The sequence below is a fragment of the Aquarana catesbeiana genome, linkage group LG13, assembly GCF_042186555.1.
Source record: "Aquarana catesbeiana isolate 2022-GZ linkage group LG13, ASM4218655v1, whole genome shotgun sequence".
Lineage (NCBI taxonomy): Eukaryota > Metazoa > Chordata > Amphibia > Anura > Ranidae > Aquarana > Aquarana catesbeiana.
Window position 1 is genome coordinate 230769675 of NC_133336.1, and position 21388 is coordinate 230791062.

At 39.0% G+C, this 21388-nt stretch overlaps 1 protein-coding gene across 1 annotated transcript in view; it reads right to left on the reverse strand.

The window, feature by feature from the left end:
- The window catches only part of LOC141116703 (Fc receptor-like protein 5), a 72636-nt gene that overhangs the window by 24142 nt on the left and 27106 nt on the right, over positions 1–21388 (reverse strand). The window contains exons 6-8 of the mRNA XM_073609094.1: positions 16150–16170; positions 6298–6564; positions 5945–6214 (exon numbers count right to left, since the gene is read on the reverse strand). Of these exons, the coding sequence (XP_073465195.1) occupies positions 5945–6214; positions 6298–6564; positions 16150–16170 (558 nt within the window). The remainder of the gene's footprint in view (positions 1–5944; positions 6215–6297; positions 6565–16149; positions 16171–21388) is intronic.

Below are 21388 nucleotides of genomic sequence, written 5' to 3' on the forward strand. Positions count from 1 at the left end.
TACCATTTACTATTGTGCAGAGGCCCCTTTGTTTTTACTTTTCATATCCTTCGGTGGGGCCCCTGGTTTGGCACAGTCAATATCTGCAAGGCTGCTGTATGGTCAGGCTGACGTCGGGTAGCTCCTATGCTACATCAGCCATGACCCCTCAGAAGTCTGCCCCCAGCAGCATGGCGCTGTGCAGTCCTACGCCGCCTACATCACTGGCGGGCGACGACTGACACAGAGGAAGTGACGCGCACCCCGCCTCTTCCTCCTGCCTGGAACGCCAATGCATTGGCATGCGTTTCAGGACGGGTTTACTACCTGGAAATGATCGGCGGGCTGCTCACATGTACAGGGATCAGATCGGATACTGAAGGTACAGTGTCCACTTTTATACGACTGTCTGCTAGCTATGTGGGGTGTCCCCCTATCAAACAGGTTCACATAACCATGTCACTCTGCACCTCATGTGCTCAGTACGCCATTATCTATCACTAAGTGTGTGTTATGTCTCCTTCACGGGCAGCCCCTGTTTTTGGTAGCATTCAATCACATTGATATTCATACATATTTATTTATATTCATTTATTTAGTCCTCCATTTATTTATCTTGAGATCTATTTTTGTACCTTTCTGCTTATATAATTGAGGAGCCTGGGAGGGAGGGATCCATTGAGGGGGAGGGGCCCCATGTGCCCTCCCTAATCCACTGATTGTGCCTTTTTGGCACTATATATACAGGGACTACTGAAGGCGGGTTCACTGCTGAGCTCTGATGAAGAAGAGACGTTCCCTTCGAAACGCGTAAGCCGTTAGTGATGCTTGTATGTTCCTCCAAGACCTCTGGAAGGTTTTGCTCATCATAGAACTGTTTGCTGCTAGTCAGTGCTTGATTCACATTGCACCTTGTTCCCGCAACTGCTTGTGAGTAATTTCTTTTATTATTTTATTCAATCAATAATTTTACAAAAAATAATGCACATGGCCGGTGCGCCCCTCTCTCTTTTTATTTCTCATACAACACTGTACCCATATGAAATTTTTATCATTTTTTTACACAAATAGAGTTTTCTTTTGGTGGTATTTAATCACTGCTGGGTTTTTTATTTTTTGTTAAATAAATGAAAAAAGACCAACAATTTAAAAAAAAAATTTTTCTTTGTATCTGTTAAACATTTTTGCAAATAAATAATCGTTCTTCATATATTTATGCCAAAGTGTATTCTGCTACATTTCTTTGGTGAAAATAGCTCACATCAGTGTATATTATTTGGTCTGTAGGAAAGTCCACAAACTATGGTATATACTGTATATCTTAAAAACAATCAGTCCTGATGTACTGATCTTATTTCTTGAGGCCCAAAAATGCTAGGACTGTGAAAATATCCCCAAATGACCATTTTTTGAAAAGTAGACAGCCCAAGGTATTTAGTAAGAGGCATGAAGAGTTTTTTGAATTTACATTTTTTGTAAAATTTTGGGGGAAAATGAAGAAATTGTTTTTATTATATATATGTATATATATATATATATTTTTTTTTAAAATACCTTCACCAATGCAGTACAGCATTATCATATGATGGTGGTTATCAGGGACACTGACTGGTGATAGTATTTTTTTTTCTTTTTACAATTTTTTTTTTTTTTTACACACTGTGACCAGAGCAATACAGTGTTACCATAGTACTACTCTGGGGAAGTGATCAGAATTTTTTTTACACGTTCAGATCTCATATACCAATGAGTTTCATTGGTATAAGCAGCCATTTTTACTGAATGAAACCGATTCATTCAGCGCCGGGTGTTGCTGTGATTAGCTATGATTGGCCACAGCTAATCACATGGTACAGATGGGGTGTGATTGGCCCTGTCTGGACTATGTGATCACTGTAACAAATCACAGCTAGCAACACAATTGTGCACAAAAGATGGCATGAAATGAAGCCATCCATTCTTTACAATTGTCATGTGATCTGCTGTAAGTGGTCACAGCGATCAAATGGTACCAGCAGCGGGCCAGTATAGTGATCTGTTATGGGCTGTGTCAGGTGGACACAGCAGGTAACAAGTGTTCACAAACTTTTGCCCAGTGCGCTCATATTGAGATAGATGTTTGGGGTGCAGTTTTTCAAATTTTTCAAATTATGGGATGGATCACATGATCTCAATACAAAGTTTATCTTTCTCACTTTCACTTAGCATTCCTTTTTTCCAAGTTTATGTCTTCATATGCAGAATAAAAACAGGCAAAATTCTGCAACATTTTTGCAAAAAAAAAAAAAAACGAGTAATATATTGTACATATAGTTGATCCACAGGATTTTTTTTAACAAAGCTGGAGTCAACTTTAAAATAAGAGTGATGGATTTTCAACAGATACCCAAACCCTATCCGACCTTGGCTGCTCTCAGCAAAGCCAGCAAACACAGTGCTTTACCTATTTGGATGCTGTACATTGCACTCTAGAAACAGCAATAGCAACAGATAGGACTCAGGTTCCCTCCAAAAACCCAAGCATATGTTCCCTAAATCTTCCCTTACGCAATATTCCCCAAACATACGTTCCTGAAAATGTCTATTCGGTTTTGCTGGGTGCTGTAGTGACCACAGGCTGGGAACCATAGACAATCCAAGTGAAGAAATGTCACCAGCACACCTTGTTTTACCAAGTGTCCACAAAAATAAAGCTTTGGACCCATTTTGAGGAATCCTTGGCGTGCTGGGGACACTTCTTCACCTAAATCTGCCCTAAGACTCTAGAAAGCAGTCAACTGTGCACTCATGCTCTATTGATGCATCTAATCTGGTGGAACCATTATTGGATATTAAGGAAGCTGCAAGTGTTTCTATCTGCCAATATCTGGGGATTGTTTTGTCTTCACTTTTACATCCTCACCATGTATCTGGATATAGAGCCCATCACTCATCGTGCTCACAGAGCTAGATCTCTTCTTCACTGCACAGGTATATTTCCCAGAATCCTCCAGCTGAGATGACCGCACTCTGTATGTATCAGATACATTGTATCCCCGCACAGTCCGTCCATCTCTGTAGAAGGCAAAGTGCAGCTCTGTGCCGCCTCTGAGTGGATCCAGTCTGGTGTCACATCTCACCGTCATCTCATCTCCTTCTATTATCCTGGATGGAGTCACTTTTATTTTTGGGGGAGAGATCTCTGGAAGAGGAAAGGATGACAATGATTGGTCAGTATGATTCCTATTACCTCAACATGTCTATATAAGGATAATGTATGGTTGGACCAAAGACATTCATTCAGGGTTACATACCTAACCGGCCAATAGACACGTGTGATTCATTTAGTTGCAAATCTAAATTTTTATAATTTTAGAAACATGGATGTGTCCGAATTTCCGAATCACAATAGTGATTCTAATCTAATCCAAAATAAATTCTAACAAAATTAATTATCCAAATTCAAAAATGAATTCATATTCAAACGAAATAACAATCAAATGGATACATATTGCAATTAATTCAGTAAGGTGCAAAAGTGAAATAAAACAATGATCCCTACTTAGGCTGCTTTATAGAACAGAATAGAACAAAACAGAACAGAATAGAATAGAACAGAACAGAATATAATAGAATAGCATTGCATAGAATAAAATAGAATAAAATAAAATAAAATAAAAAAGGATAGAATAAAATAGAATAGAAAAAAGTAGACTAAACTAGAATAGAGAAATATAAATAATAGAATAACACAGAATAGATTGATTCTGTATAATAGATAAAAGGATAGACTAGAATAAGAAATAAAGAAATAGAATAGAATAGAAAAGAATAGAAAATAAAGGAATATAAAAGAATAGAAAATAAAACAATAGACTATAAAAGAATAGAAAATAAAGGATGAATAACATACAATAAAATAGAATAGAAAAGGATTGAGTAAAATAGGACAGAAAATAACAGCCTAAACTAGAATAGAATAGAAAGAATATAATAGAATATAAAAGTATAGAATGAAATTGAATATAATAGAATAAACCAGAATAGAATAGAAAATAAAGAAATATAATAGAATAGAACAGAATAGAAAATATAGGAATAGAATAGAAAATAAAAGAATAGAATAGAATAGAATAGAAATGAATAGAAAATAAAGGATTAGAATAGAATAGAATAAAACAAAATAAAATAGATTGAAATAGAAAATGGAAGAATAGAATAAAACAGAATGGAATAGAATACAAAATAAAAAATAGAATAGAAAATAAAGGAATAGAATAGAACATAACAGAATAGAATAGAATAGAATAGAAATAAATAAAATAAAATACATGTAGCCATCTTCCAAAATTTGTATTTTGAAATTTGAATTTCGGAAGACAGCTATATTCGTTCTATTCTAGTCTAATTTATTTTTTTCTATTCTATTGTACTCTAGTCTATTGTTTTCTATTCTATTTTGTTTTATTCTATTATTTTCTATTCTCTTCTATTGCTTTACTTTCTATTCGGTTTTATTCTATTCTGTCCTTTTATTTTATTTTCTATTTTATTCAGCAGTCTAAGTTGGAATCGTCATCTTATTTTATTTGTATACCTTACAGTATTAATTGCAATATATTCCTTTTTTTTATTTGAATTCATTTTAGAATTCAAATCAGTTTGAAAATAACGAATCTACGAAACAAATTCCAAAAAACAAATCATTCTAACATAACAAATATGATGACACAAAATCATTAACTTAGCGAACAAATCCAAAACAAAACAATTGTTTCCACCATACACATCTCTACCAGCCAATATTCCAGATTTGAGCTGTAACCTGCAGAAGACACAGAATGGTGTCCATATACAAAGCATTGTGATCTATGGGGGGTGATTTTTGGGTACCGATCCAAAATAAGGATCTCCTGGAAGTAGGAGGAGTGCAGAGAACATCAATAGACTAAGAAGGAGCCGAGAGGATCTTGGTTATGAGAACAGACTGTGTGAATGTAAAGCAATAATGTATAGTTTCATTACATGGTGTTTATTTGGTTATTATACTCAGGCATAGGGGGGGCAGTGGATGGAATCACAATGCCTGGGAGAAGACTCGGACATCCAACACACCTGGGAGGATGCTGGATGGGAAGATTTTTAGAACTGCTTTGCTCTGCAATAGAGCGAGGATTGAAGGAATGTGCGATGATATGGATGAATGTTAAAGTGCAGTTCCGGCCAAAATTTTTTATTTTTTTATTTTTTGATCCTAGCATTATGAATAATTAAATAAAAAAAAAGTATACACGGTTCATTTTGCATGTTGCAAAAATAAAAATTTCATACTTACTATTTTCTTCCTCCTGGTGTGGCCGTTGCCATCATGATTGTGGGCATGTGAAGCCCAGTCGATACCTCTTCCTGGATGAGCTTAGGAGAGGTGCAAGCTGGGTAACCAGCATGCACCTCTCGGTCTCGCACATGCGCGATTCACCATAGCGCCAACTGTTTTTAAAGTTGCCATAACAACGGGCGGTGACGGAGGAAGGTCCCGCCCCGTTGGTATGGCAACATAGATAAACACATCTCAGCGCTGTGATCCGCCCTAAATCTCGTCATTTCCTGTCAAGAAATAACGCAATTTTTGATCACAGTGCTGCCCACAGACTCCTGGGAAATGATGACACGTCATTTCCCAGGAGCACAGGCGAGGGAGGAGGTGACGAGAAGCACCACGGACCAGGAGGTGGCAGATTAGGGGACTACATAGCAACAGGGCTTTTCTGGTAAGTATAAAAAAATGTTTTCCTCCAAATGTTTCTTTATAGGTTAAAAGGACTCAGAATATAGAAAAAATATTTTCAGGGTGGTACTCCGCTTTAAGTCTCTTCTTTTTATTTCTGCAGCAGATTTACTTTAAAATGCATTTTTAGGGGGTTCACCTTCCTCTTGATTGACCAAACTTTCTAAGGATACAGTTATAAACAGGACTTTAATTTACCTTTCACAGAGATAAAGGATACATCTGAGTTCTCATGAACTTTTGAACTATCATTGCTGTATATTTGTTTAGTACATTTGTACAGTCCAGACTGATTGATCATTATATTAGGAATATGGAATGTGGAGTCAGATTCTGATGATTTTATCTCCTGATCATCCTTGTAGAATTTTGTGTTTGTTGAATTAAAATCTTTGACATGATGACATCTCAGAGTCAGGGGGTCTCCTTCATATATGACAGATGGAGGTCTCTGCAGGATGACATAACCTGAAATGTAATAAAATGATACTTTAGGTTGTTCTATTCACACCCAACAATCTGTAATGATGGAGATGAGATGGATGACTCACTTCTGGTAACATCTAGGAAGACGGGATCACTGATATCACCACCGATGGTCTGGCACTGGTAATCTCCTCTGTCCTCCTCTACTGAATATCTAATGATACGAAGTCTCTGTTGATCTCCAGGTATTGGTCTCTTGTCTTTGTACCACTGATAGGTCCGGGGCTCCTCTGGTACAGTAGATGGAACATCACATGTTAGAGTCACATCATCATAGTATAGTATATTCCCCCAGTTGGGTGTGAAGGTCACCACAGGTTTGATGGCCCCTCCTATAGAAGAAAAGAGATCACACAGAACACATAGAGAGCACAGTGTGCAGAAAAACACAGAGAGGTGAACACATCTTGTATGATAAAAAAAAAATTCTATAGAAATGGGAATGTTTATAGTCCTGGGCACAAAGATTTACCAACAAGTTGGTAAATCTCTGTTTGCAACAATGAAAACTACTCCCCTTAAAGTGATTGTAAACAATCACCCTGTGAAACAACCCATTCAGTTTGAAATAGAAATGAAATGCAAAACATTTGTGTATAGATATAAAAAAACATTATAAATACCTTCCCTTTTCTATAAGTGATCGCATTCCCTCTGTTCTCAGCTGCATAACAGCTGGGGGGAGGGGAGAAGCAGCAGCACACTGATCTTCCCAGTAATTTACTGTGCAGGTGAGTCGTGTCAGGACAAGTCTGATCATTGGGGGAGAGTACACTGAGTTCCCAACATAGCTAGAGAACTGACCACTGTGTGCTGCCCTACTTAGTGTGGTCAGTTTTTATTAGGAAAGCAGAGGGACTGGCAGGATCGCCAGGGATTTCACACAAAGGAAGCAATACAAAGAGAACAGGAGACTTTCTCATACAAGTACATGGTACAGCAGACACATATCAGGAAAAGGAAATGTTGGGGTAAAAAAAAACGCTTTAACTCTTTCACTGTCAGAGCTTTTTGTGTGTTTTTGTCTAAAAAAATCATTTTAAGCCTGAAGATTATTTAAAACCCCCGAAACTTGATTTATTTTCTGAAAAAGTCCCTGGAGAATAAAATATTGTCAGTTCCAATTTTTATGGCACACAATCTTAGCAAATGCAATATATTACCCAATTTTGGGGGAAATTCAAATGATGGGGTTGCACGAAGTAAACAGGTAGCCTCGATTTCAATGCATTCCATGCTCAAGTGTGCATCATCAGGGAATGACGTGCGTTTGAGCGTGGAATGCATTGAAATCGAGGCTCAATACGCATTACACGAGACCTCCGCTTCCGCCCCACAGCTGAGACGCACGTCGAACACCATGGAGCTATTCAATGGTGACGGACCAACTTCTACTCTCCTTCAAGCTGCATTCGTATTCCTGCTGTATCTTACACTGAACTTTTGATATGTAAGTGTTGCATTTAAAAAAAAATAAAAAAAACGTTACTACACCATCTATGCCTTTCTGTGGCTCTGTATGGAGGAGCTAAATTTTGCAGACATTGGGATATGAGCTCTACATAAGGAAAGATTTACCACTTTGGGTGAAGCACTCTAATTGTAGCACTTTTTTCACGGTGATTGGAATGAATACAGAAGAATTTTTCTATTCACAATAACTCTGTTGATTATATGGACTTTTTGTTGTATTAAGAGTACATTGGTTGCGTTATTTGAATCTTTTTATTTATTGCCACATCTATATTAACCATCTCAATACAGTGCACTTTCAACCCCTTCCTGCCCAAGCCATTTTTCAGCTTTCAGCGCTGTCACACTTTGAATGACAATTGCGCGGTCATGCAACACTGTACTCAAATGAAATTTTTATTTTTATTTTTTTTTACTTTTTGCTACAATAAATATCCATTTTTTTTAACAAATTTTTTCCTCAGTTTAGGCCGATATGTATTCTTCTACATATTTTTGGGAAAAAAAATTGAAATAAGCTTATATTGATTGGTTTGCGCAAAAGTTATAGCGTCTACAAAATAGGGAATAGATTTATAGCATTTTTATTATTTTTTTTTTTTTACTAGTAATGCCAGCGATCTGCGATTTTTATCGTGACTGCAATATTGTGGCAGACATATCGGACACTTTTGGCAAATTTTTGGGACCATTTACATTTATACAGCGATCCGTGCTATAAAAATGCACTGATTACTGTATAAATGTGACTGGCAGGGAAGGGGTTAACACTAGGGGGGATCGAGGGGTTAATCATGTTGCTAGGGAGTGTTTCTAAGTGAAGGGGGAGGGGACTCAAAAGGGGAGGAGACCGATCGGTGTTGTTCTATACTAAGAACACACATCGGTCTCCTCTCCTCTCTGACACGATGTGGATCTGTGTGTTTACACACACAGATCCACAGTCCTGCCATGTTACCGGGCAATCGCGGATGCCCGACGGACATCGCGGCCGCCAGGCACGCGCATCGGGTGCCCAGTGACACGGCGGGTGCGCGCGATTGCCGGCGTGCCCCTTGGTGGGCCGGGAAGGCGAGGTCGTCATATGATGCCCTCCCAGAACGAGAGCCGCGCCGCCTGGCCGTCATATGACAGCCGGCGGGCGGCAAGCGGTTAATTGAATTATTGATATAGTCCTCATTTATCATCACTTCATATATACTACAATTGTTTGTTGCACCCTTTATTTTCTTTTTTCATGATTATTAGTTATTACTAATTCTAGGTGCAGCATCAGACATATTAGGTAATTTAATTTTGGCGCCAACGCCCCACTTTCTTCATTACAATCAATGATAATAACATCGCCAGTCAAGAAATGCTCCACTACAAATCAAGTTCCTTTCTTGGACTTAGGAATTGCTAAACCACAGTTTGTAAGTGTGGCCTAACTTAATTAATTTTTATTTGGCTTGTGTTCTTCTTTTGGTGCTCCCGGGGATGCAGCCTCCTCCTTGGTGTGTTGGCTGCATTCTCCCTGGTGGTGTCCTCACTTGGGGTACTGGGTCTGTCCCCTTGAGAAACTGATATAACCTGTTCAAGTGCACTTTCCAATTTAACCAAAAACTCTGATTGTAGGTTTTCCCTGTTTATTGACTGGGACTACTTTGGGATCTCCTTCTTTGACGCCCTTGTTGGGATTCATACCCTATGGCCCCTTTGTGTGATGAAAGGCTTACACAAACTTCCAGGATGATCTTTGGTGTTGAGGGAATATTTTCTCCAAACTAATTTATTTGACATGTAAGTTTATTGATTGTATTGATAGGTGTTTAGTATACGCTGAAGTTAATCTTGTATTTAATGTAATTTTGTAGCCAATGCATTTATACTGTATTTTACATTTTCAGAGGTGGTAACAGTCCCTGATGAAGATTATATTTTATGCACTTTTCGAAATGCGTTGGACTTTTCCACTACTTACCATCTTTGGTCATCTGTTTGGATGGTTTCCATTTATGTAGTAGGATTTTACCACTTCTGTCAACCACTGTGTAATATTTACAATGCATGTAAAGAAGAAGAAGAAGAAGAAGAAGAAGACGAAGAAGAAGAAGAAGAAGAAGAAGAAGAAGAAGAATTCTACTTACATAGAAACACAGGTGCAAGAAGTTTTATTTCTAGACATTTCACCAGGGTCAAAGCAAATCTCATGAGAATGTAGAAAGAGGAATAATCTGTGATAGCCAATCAGATCTCATTTCTGCCTTATCTGATATGATATGCTAGACAAAACTCATATGATATTTTAGGATGCTGGTCTTGTACCCAGATTTACTGGTCTAGCTGGAATACATGGTAGTAAGGACCTTGTTCAGAGCCCAGTGTTGTCATTATGGCAAGGTATGGATCCCATTGCTCTCTCACTGAATGGTAGACTCATGTGACACCATATAGGCACTTATCTGGGGTAGATGTACCAATAAGATTGTAAACTCAGGTTACACCCAACAGGCAATCTATTGGTGATGACGTACCAATATGAATAGAAACAGGTGCTCTTTTTGGGTAGATGTGCCAATAGGATTTGTAAATTTAGGATACAACCTATAGGCAATTCAATGGGGTAGATGTACCGATAGGTATGGAAACAAAAATCCTTCTGGGGGAGATATACTGATAAGAATAGTAAAAACGTAATAGTATTTCCCTTCATTCTTCTCCCAGCTGCTACATGAAAGGTTTTCTAGAGAGATGAAGGTTAGAGGAGCTGGACTGACACTTCCAGGAGAGAGAGGGCTAGGTTGTGCAATGAGGGAGAGTCACACCAAGCCAAAAACTGAATATAAAGGTGAAGTGGCATTTATATCAGGGTTCCATAGACAATACAAACAAGTCGAGACAATTTTCAGGAAATTTTGGCCCATTCTTTTAAAAGACAAGGATTTACAATCTACAATACCCTCAAAGCCTAAATTCATATATAGGAGGGCCCCAGGATTAAGGAATCGAATTGCTCGGAATGTTCCAAACCCCCCAAAAAAACCTTCTACGTTTTTGGATGGTTCAGACTTCCACTACTGCACTAGATGCAAAGCCTGTAAGACAACCAAAAGACTAAGCATAAGCAAAAAAATCTCTCACTTTCAGTCACTAGTGACAAAACAAATATTTAGTATCAAACCTTTAATCACATGCCATTCAGACCATGTCACCTACGTGTTGGAGTGTCCATGTACCCTCCAATACGTGTGTAGAACCACACGACAACTAAGGGTCAGAATCAATGAGTACCTTGCCAATATAAAAAAAGTTTTTTTAAACCACAGTGTGTCAAAACATTTCAAACTCTTTCATAACAGTGACCCGACCCTTTTGACATTCTACGAAATTGATAAAGTATCCAAGCATTGGATGGGTACACATATGAAGAGAGCAATCTCACAAAATGAAACCCAGTGGCTGTACAAATTGCCAAGCATAAAGCCTTATGGTATGAACATAGAACTAGATTTAAATTGTTTTTTGTCAAATGACTAGTTGCACCATGCGACCACCATGTAATTTTTCCTTGGTGGCCATATGGTGCTATCACGTTATAGTTACTAGGATTTCTCCTCCCATTTGGCACTTCTTCAGATGTACTATTAATCCCATGTTTTAATTGAATTTTTTTAATTGTATATTTTTAATTTAGTACTAAATACTTCTATTGTCCTTTAGTACTTTTGTAGGGCTTAGTATTTTCATTGCTACATATGTGCGTTATCACAATAACATTGTTCTATTGCTTGCTAGCAATGTAAAGCGGCACTGCGGCTTTATAATTTCCCTTTCAATTAGTGTGTCTCTATCTGCCACCAGACTATAAATCTCATGCTCTTTAGTGACCAGACACGCTTCCTGAAGACGTAATCATGAAACGTACTTCGAGGTGGTACCTGGTCACGCTATTCCACGCCACTTCCAGTCCCTGTGGCTGTCTTTCCAGTTGTTGGAACGCACGCCATCCACGGAAGTGGAAGCAAGGAGCCATACACAGCCATCTACTAGAAACAAGCCAGCAGCCCCTGTGCCGGGACAAGGCACCTGTATATGTAAGCGGCCATTTGGCTATTGCCTTTTTTTATCTTTTTTAATAAACAGTATTACGCTATGGATGTGTACTATTTTTTCCACATATCCATGTATTAATTTGAGGAGGAAGGTCCCTTTACATGTCCAGCCTTATCATATGCGAGCAGGCATTATCCTGCCAAAGCGTTTTTTTACCTTCTTTTTAAATAAAGAAGTCAAATCCTTCTGGTAAGAAGATCACTTATCTAGCACACATTGGGTGTCATTACAGTGTTTGGTGAAGGATCACTCACTATCTCTTTGGAAGAATTTCTACACAGAAGAATCTGTTTTAGATCACAATGAACTTTGTGTTTGGAATTTTTATTGATTTATTTATTCAACTACGGTTGGCTTTATTGTCATTACATTAAGCTTTCTTTTAGCACTATTTTATGCATGTTTATTTATTTTTATTTTGATCATTTCTGTTTAGATCCATTTATTATATAAAGTATCACGAGCGCCCTCTTTACATCACATATTGCTTAATGAGGGAGAGTGTTGAGCTAGGCTATTTGCTCTCCTAAAGTAGTCACATTTTTTTTAGAAAATTCAAAAGTACCAAGAGACACAGATGGTAAAAAAGATCGGGGTTCCCCTACCCTATACAAAGCGAAAAAGTTACTTCCGATTTACTTAATGTGTTGTTTTCTTTATAAAATTCCACATGAAAAACTAGACGTTTCGTTATAAACACTGAATGTATCAATAATATTTTTGTCTTTTTTGAACTTTTATTTTTGGTCTTGCTTACAGCTGAAAATTGACAAGCTTCTTTCTTTTAAAGTAGAACTAAAATGTTGTTTCCCCATCTTCTAACATAAAGGCTTTTTATAGTAAAATAGACTTAGATGGCAATTTGCTAAAACTGGACAGTGCAAAATCTGGCACAACTCTGCATAGAAACCAATAAGCTTCCAAGTTGTATTGTCAAAGCTTAATGACTTTTACCCCCTACCTGCCCAGGCCAATTTTCAGCTTTCAGCGCTGTCACAGTTTGAATGAGAATTGAACGGCCATGCAACACTGTACCCATATGAAATTTTCATCATTTTTTTTCACACAAATAGAGCTTTCTTTGGTGGTATTTAATCATCACTGGGGTTTTTATTTTTTGCTAAATAAACAAAAAAAAAAGACCAAAAATTTGCAAAAAAATTTTTTTCATAGTCTGTTATAATATCTTGCTAATGAGGCTGCACTGATGAGGCGGCACTGATTGGCATTGATGGGCACTGATAGACACTGATGAGGTGACACTGGTGGGCATTAATGAGGAGCCACTAATAGGTGACACTGATGAATGGCATTGATGATTGCCACTGGTGGGCATTGATGAGGCTGCACTGATGGGCACTGATTGGCGACACTGATGGGTGGCACTAATAGGCGACACTGATGGGTGGCACTGATGAGTGGCACTGATGGGCACTGATAGGTGGCACTGATTGGCACTAGTAGGTGGCACTGGTGGGTACTGATAGGTAGCACTGATGGGCACTGGTCGGTGGCATAGATAGGTGACACTGATGAGGAGGCACTGATGGACACTGATTGACAGCACTGGTGGGCGCAGATTGGCAGCACTGGTGGGCACTGGTGGCACTGCACTGATAATCAGGACACTGATAATCAATGCCCTGATTATCAGTGTATTGTCCTTTTTTTACAAGCCAGTGATCTGCCCTCTTCTCCTCATGCTACCAGCATGAGGAAAGGAATGCCGATAACCAGTTTCTGTGATTAGACACAGCTGATTGGATGGTAAAGAGCCGCTGATTAGATCTTTACCTTAATCTGTGATCAGCAGTGTTCGGAGGACACTGCAAACACAGAGCGTGCCACCCACCTGCTGCAGCGGCTGCACAGTGGGTATGATCACAGGAGGACATCACATGCCGCTCTCTCAGAACTGGCCGGCCACCCTGTAGCCGTCATTCGGCTATAGCGTAGTCAGCAAATGGTTAATTGAACAAGCTGAAGTTAGAAACTGATTGACTACCATGCACAGCTGCACCAGATTCTGAGTGCTCCAGTTTTCTTAACCCCCCTCCCCGTGTGTCCTTCTTCCATATAAGGTTCTGATAGAGATTTTCATCTGATACGATGAGATGCACATGCTCAGCTCAGTGTATATTCTTGGCATGCCTCAGTACCAGTATGCAGTAACTCGTGTGCACATGAGTATCAACCCAAGTCAGCCTGCCAAGTTAGCCAAACCTGAAGACAACCAGGTGTAGATGACAGCTGTGGCAATTAAGCGACAAGGGAGATTATAGACATTGCATCGATAAAGCAGCCCCTTGCACATTATAGCCAATTCCCACCCACTACAATGCTGCCATCTTGGTCTCTGCTTGATCTGCGGTTACCAGCTATGCAGCTATGATTCTGGTCATTTGATGGCTTGACAGTCCAATTGAGTGTAGACTAGTAACTGTAAGAGTTATTCAAACCATGGGAAAATGTAAATGGGTGTGTTTAGTTTCTGCTTTAAAGCTGTATGTGGTATTACAGAGCCACCACAGTTTCCTGGAAGGGTCTTGGTGACAATTTACTTCTGGCAGTGCATTTTTGGCTGCACTTTTTTTGCTTACAGACCACATGAGCACTGGAAGGATCTACTTTAACCGGTTCCCGACCATCGCAGGCCGATGTACGTTGGCAGAATGGCACGGCTGGGCAAATGGGCGTACTCGTACGTCCCTTTAAATTTGCCACCATGCTATTGCGTGTGCGCTGGCCGGGAGCTCCATGAGTCGGGTCCCGCGAACTCGATCGCCGCGGGGATACCCACGATCACCTTGCGGAGAGGACGAACGGGGAGATGCTAATGTAAACAAGCATCTCCCCGTTCTGCCTAGTGACAGGACACTGATCTCTGCTCCCTGTGATCAGGAGCAGAGATCAGTGACATGTCACACATAGCCATGCCCCCCCACAGTTAGAATCACTCCCCAGGAAAAACTTAACCCCTCCCTAGCCCCCTAGTGGTTAACCCCTTCACTGCCAGTGTCATTTACACAGGAATCAGTGCATTTGTATAGCACTGATTGCTGTATAAATGACAATGGTGCCAAAAATGTGTCAAAAATGTCCGATGTGTCCGCCATAATGTCGCAGTCATGATAAAAATCACTGATCGCCGCCATTACTAATAAAAAAAAAATAATAATAAAAATGCCATAAAACTATCCCCTATTTTGTAAACACTATAACTTTTGTGCTAACCAATCAATAAACGCTTATTGCTATTTTTTTGTTACCAAAAATATGTAGAAGAATACGTATCGGCCTAAACTGAGGAAAAAAATGTTTTTTTAATATTTTTGGGGGATATTTATTATAGCAAAAAGTAAAAAAAATAATGTGTTTTTTCAAAATTGTTGCTATTTTTTTGTTTATAGCGCAAAAAATAAAAACCGCAGAGGCAATCAAATACCGCCAAAAGAAAGCTCTATTTGTGGGAAAAAAGGACGTCAATTTTGTTTGGGAGCCACGTTGCATGACCGCGCAATTGTCAGTTAAAGCGATGCAGTGCCGAATCGCAAAAAGTGCTCTGGTCAGGAAGGGGGTAAATTCTTCTGGGGCTGAAGTGGTTAACTTCAGTCAAAACTATTTTTTTATATATTTGGCAATTATGTGTTTTTATCAGTCTGCTTGAACTAACGAAGTTGTAGCCCCAAAATACTTAAATGTGTTTATTGATAGAAAGGGTCTTTTCTTTTCTTGTCTTTGACATGAGACGCATTGGCATTAAACACCAACCCTTTATGTGAACAGACAAGCCACAGGAAGGCATCCAAACATTAGAGCAAAAGCCCTCAGGCATGGACCTTAACATTAACTAGTGGCACCACAGTTTTCTGACAAAACTAACAGGCCCCAATACAAAGATAGGAGACACAGGGAGATATCTTTGTAAAAGAAAAAATATCTTGTCCATCAAAAAAAAAAAAAATTATTTAAGAGTAGTTCTTCTGCCAGTCTAATCAGGGCATGTACCTTGCAAAGATCTCCCCCAACTGTTTCCGTATTCCCTCCATTTGGGTGACAGTAGTTCATTTAGAAGTTATATTTAAGTAAATGTAATGACAATTTAATCTCGGTTGTGTGCAATTGTAGCTAACCTGCACTGTTTTTGAATAGTCTTCTACTATTGCATTAATGCAAAGCTATTAACAGAATTATAATCAATGATACAAACCCCTTCTTTTTCAGAAAAAAGACCGAAATTGTATAAAAGGTAAAAAAAAAAAAAAAAAAATATATATATATATATATATATATATATATTAGTATTCATGTGTTTATGATATATTATTCAATGTCAGTTCTGTACTCACCAGATTTCCCCACCTTCAAGGCTGAAAAGCCAAAATGCATGTTTTAGAAAATGTTATGTACAGTACATGTCATTCAAGAATATCTAATGTCTTCTAATCCTTTTTCATCCTTTCATTTAGAGAGTTAGAAATTATACATTTTCTTTATAACAAAACTGTAAGAATCACAATTTTCTTAGATCACCAGAAGATCAGAACTGACGCTCTCTGTGACAAGCTATGGTTTGGAGAGTTAAGTAACCATAGACATCAAGTGCCCTTATATTCACCTCATCACCCCCTTACACAATGATTGGACAAGTTAATTAACCAATCAGATCCTTCTATGCATCTATCATAACCCCCCTAACCAAGACACTTCTTTTATGCCTTATGTAGCCTCCAGCCACCCCCCAACACCACCACTTTTATGAACTTATTTTAATCAGCAACCAGACCAATCCCATTCCTCCTTCTGCAGGTTCAGTTAATCAGCCATCAGAACTGAACTATGTATCCACCAGATCCCCCTTTACTAAACTATACACCTTCATTTAACTTCCTCATGAAGTGATCAGACCCCCTACCCACCCTGAGCTGTATAAGTCGGGTGGAGATACAATTATGAGATCTAATTGGATAGAGGATATACCTTAAAGTGGTTTTCCACCCCAAAAAAAAATGCATGAATGTGCCTAAAAAAAATAAATAAAACATTTTTTTTTTAAATTACCTCTAAATGCCTGTTGCTAGGGGGTTCCTCGTAGTCTGCCTCTTTCAGTGCCTGGGCTGGTGACATCACTTCCCCTCGGCATAGGAAGGGCTCAGCTCTGCTCCCTCCCTCTTGTCAATCATCTGGGACACATTACAGGTCCCAGGTGACTGAGCGGCCAATCAGGGTGCGCGGCGCCACTCGCGCATGCGCATTGGGTGCCTTGCTGTGAAGCCACAGCCCGGCGCCCACAGTTGCAATGCCGGCACCGCCGAACAGAGGGGGAGACGAGCGGGGCTTCTAACCCCCGCATCGCTGGACCGTGGGACAGGTAAATGTCTGATTATTTAAAGTCAGCAGCTGCAGTATTTGTAGCTGCTGACTTTTATTTTTATTTTTTTAAATGGGAACTCCTCTTTAAGACAATATTTTAATCACATGAGACAAAGAGCACTCAGCAGTAAAACCAGGACATGTTCCCCGGTACCCAACCCTAGCATTGCCCCAACCTTTGACAGCATTTTTCTCCTTAGAGATGACATCCAGCTATCTTCATCATTGACTCTTGCAAGTAAAACAAACCTCTTTTGAAAATCAAATTCCTGGTTCTGGCTTATCTAGATTAATGTGACCCTTCCAATCTGCATGACAAGACCATGAACACAGCTTACAATCAATGATAATAACAGCACAAGTCAAGAAATGTTCTGCTTAGATGCCTTCTGTAGCTCCTTTCTATAATGTGCAATCCACCATCATTGAGAATGGATACTAATTAACAACTGTAACATGATGTACAGTATTTGTCATGGAACTAGACAGCTCATACAGTGCAGATGCAGTACAGATGCAGAAGAAGAAGAAGAGGGGTCATCATACTTGTCCACAACAGAGGCAACTATAATAAGTGTATAATCTATTAAAATGCTGCACTATCCAAAAACTGTCATGTAACCAGCACATGCAATAGTATTATTGTTAACTCTGATAAATAAAAAGACATCAAAAACATTTGGATATATTGCAATCATATGCGATTATACCTCATAAATATATTGCAACCCTATGCGATTATATCTTGTGAAACATGTGAAAAAATGTACATACATCTATATAAAGTGCATGCACATTAGATATGTAAACAGTATTAAAGTGCTTAAATATTACACAGATAAATATGGTGCATTAAAGTGCTCTTGTGCAAAGTAAATTTTCATGCATTAATGTGCCCTTAATAGAATGCAACATTCTAACTATATTAAGTGTGCTTTACATCGAGCCTCTAACAGTTTCATAGTAATAAGTTATTTTATGTTGCACACAATCTCAAAGTAAAGACACTGATACTTTGATACTTACAATAAAATAATAGAATACTAAGTATTAAAAAAAATAAAAAAAAATTCTACTTACATAGAATCACAATGGCGAGAAAGACAGACATGGTAGCCGAGACCTGAAAGTTGTGACGGTCTTCCTGAGAAGCAGAAGTTAGGATTGTCTTCTCACTTCATGAGTATTATTTATGGACATTTCACCAGACTTAACACCAATGTTGTGAGAATGTAGAAAGAGGAATAATCTGTGCTAGCCAATAAGATCTCAGTTCTACCTTATCTGATATGATCTGCTAAACAAAACTCATATGACCTTTTAGGGTGGCTACTGCTGGGCTTGTAACCAGGTTTACTGATCTAGCTGGATTATATGATGGTAAGGACACTTGTTTGGAGTCCAGTGTTGTCATTATGGCAAGGTATGGATTCCATTCCTATCTCACTGAATAGTAGACTCAGGTGACACCATTATGCACTTCTCTGTGGTAAATGTATCAATAAGAATTGTAAACTCAGGTTACACCCAAGGGGCAATCTATTGGTGATGATGTAACAATAAGAATTGAAGCAGGTTCTGTTTTGGGGTAGATTTACCAATAAAAATTATACATTTAGGATACAACCTATAGGCAATCCTTTGGGGTAGATGTACTGATAAGAATAGAAATAGGTGCAATCCTTGGTATAGATGTACCCGTAACAATTATAAACTTAGGTTACAACCCACAGGAACTCCTATGGGGTAGACGTACCGATAGGAATAGGAACAAGCACTCTTTTGGGGGAGATATACTGATGAGAATGAATAAATACTTAATAGTATTTCCCTTTACACATCTCCCAGCTGCTACTTAAAAGGTTTTCTAGAGAGGTGAAGGTTGGAGGAGCTGGGCCAGCATGGACAGTAACTGACACTTCCAGAAGAGAGATGGCTAGGTTGTGCAATGAGGGAGGGGGCTGAGCTAGGCTATTGGCTCTTCTGGGGTAGTCACATTTTTTAGCAAATTCAAAGGCACCAAGCGAGTGAATAAAACATAATTTATATAAGGCGAATACATTACAAGTACAAATTTGAAATACTTGATTTGTCTGTGCTTTACCTGCAATTGAGTTGGTGACAGGGCCTCTTTAATTGTACATGTTTCATTGAACAATGTAATTAAGTGTAATGCAAGAGTGGATGAGTGAAATTCAGGAGACGGGTCCTGGGAGGAAATCATTTCCACCACCTTTTCTATTTACTGCATTGTACTGATCTGCACATTAAAGCTGACCTCCAGGTAAATGGCTGAATACACAGATGGGATACATACTGTATATGGGAGCTGTTTTTCCTGCCAAAGGATTTGTATTTCTCTCCATTCAGTATCGAGATTTACCACGCTCATTTTTTACTGTGATTTTCAGAACATCAGCAAATATTAGGAAACATAAACAAAACCCATCTTGATCTCATCTTCGATTTTCTCATGAACATCACTTTATTTCCTAAATGTGTGAGCTCAGAGATCACTTATGTTTTGTCAATGGATCATCATATTTGGTGTATGATTTTGTAACGGACCTCCGTCCTGAACAGGACTATGTCTGCCATAAATGCTTCCTCTGTCCGGTACAACACGATCCAAGACCCTTTAGCCCACCCAGTCACTAGCGTAACAGTGTAGAGTGAAAAACATCAGACTCTTTATTCAAACACATGTAACAACAGATATACAACTCAAGGACACCCCCCCCCCACCTTGGATTTAGGGTGGGGTAAACTGTCCAATAACAATAGACACACAGGTCAGGTGTATTCAAACTTCTCATCAGTAAACAGTCTTATCAGCAGGGAGGGGCTGCTGGAGTAATCCCCCCCCACCTAGACATACATCCCATAATATACTTTTCTTCCAAGGTCAACAGACACAACAGAACAATGGAATACAACCACACCCAAAGTGACTCCTGTCACAGTGACACTTGGCACAAACACTTGTAGGGTTGGTGCTGGGGAACAGTCAGGCAATCAGGGGAAGTAGGGTCCTCGTGGCAGATTTAAAAGGTTACATTTTTATGTATTGCTTTTTTTCAGATGTCTGGCTAAGATTAATATTCGCTTCTAGATTATTATCCCTTTGTTCAACCAGTACGTTTTTCAGATTCACAAAGTTTCATTGAAGTTAGCCACCCTCGGGACCCTCAGGCCACCAGAACTAGTGTCCTCAGTGGAAGATTTCCCCTCTATTACTTTTCAGGGGACAACCCAAAATGTGGGGATTTTCTTTTACTTTCACAAGTTTTGCCTTTAGTTATACTTTAATATTGATTGGATGCTGGGTAAACATTTTCTTGGGCCCCCCACTCCCCATGAAATTTCACTCTCTACCTGCTCTGAGGTAGCTAGACTCCAAATTAGTTTACTGAATCAGATCAGGCAGTGATTGTGATTGGTTGTCAGAGGTTACAGTGTATTATTACTGCTCACTGACTGGTTGCTAGAGGTTACAGAACACATTACGGGTCACTGATTAGTTGCTTAAGGTAACAGTACATTATTTCCACTTCCTGATTGGTTGCAAGAGATTACTGCACATCATTACTGCTCACTGGTTGGTTGCTAGCAGTTACTACACATCATTACTGCTCACAGATTGGTTATTATAGAATACAACAGATCACTGCTATTTACTGATTGGTTGCTAGAGGTTATTGCACATCATTACTGCTCACTGACTGGCTGCTATAGGTTACTGTGCATCATTATCACTTACTTATTGGTTGCTAGAGGCTACAGCAAATCATTACAGCTCACTGATTGGTTGCTAGATGTTACAGCAAATCCGTATGGCTCACTGATTGGTTGCTGAAGGTTACAGCACACCATCACCTTGCTGCCTGCAAACCATGGACTACGAAGGTGAGGGGACCCACCAATACACAGAAAACTCTGCGAAGAGAAATTTACACTGACCACCAATGTAATGGGGAATTTGCACTGACCACCAATGTAATGGGGAATTTGCACTGACCACCAATGTAATAAAGATATTACTGAACAATACACTGACCACCAATATAAGGGGGATTTACACTCACCACGTGTAATTGGAAATTTACACTGACCACCAATTCATGGGGGCTTCTACATGGCCCACCAAAGTTAAGGAGGATTTGACACTGACCACAAATGCAAGTTAGGATTTTTTACCAACTACTATTATAAAAA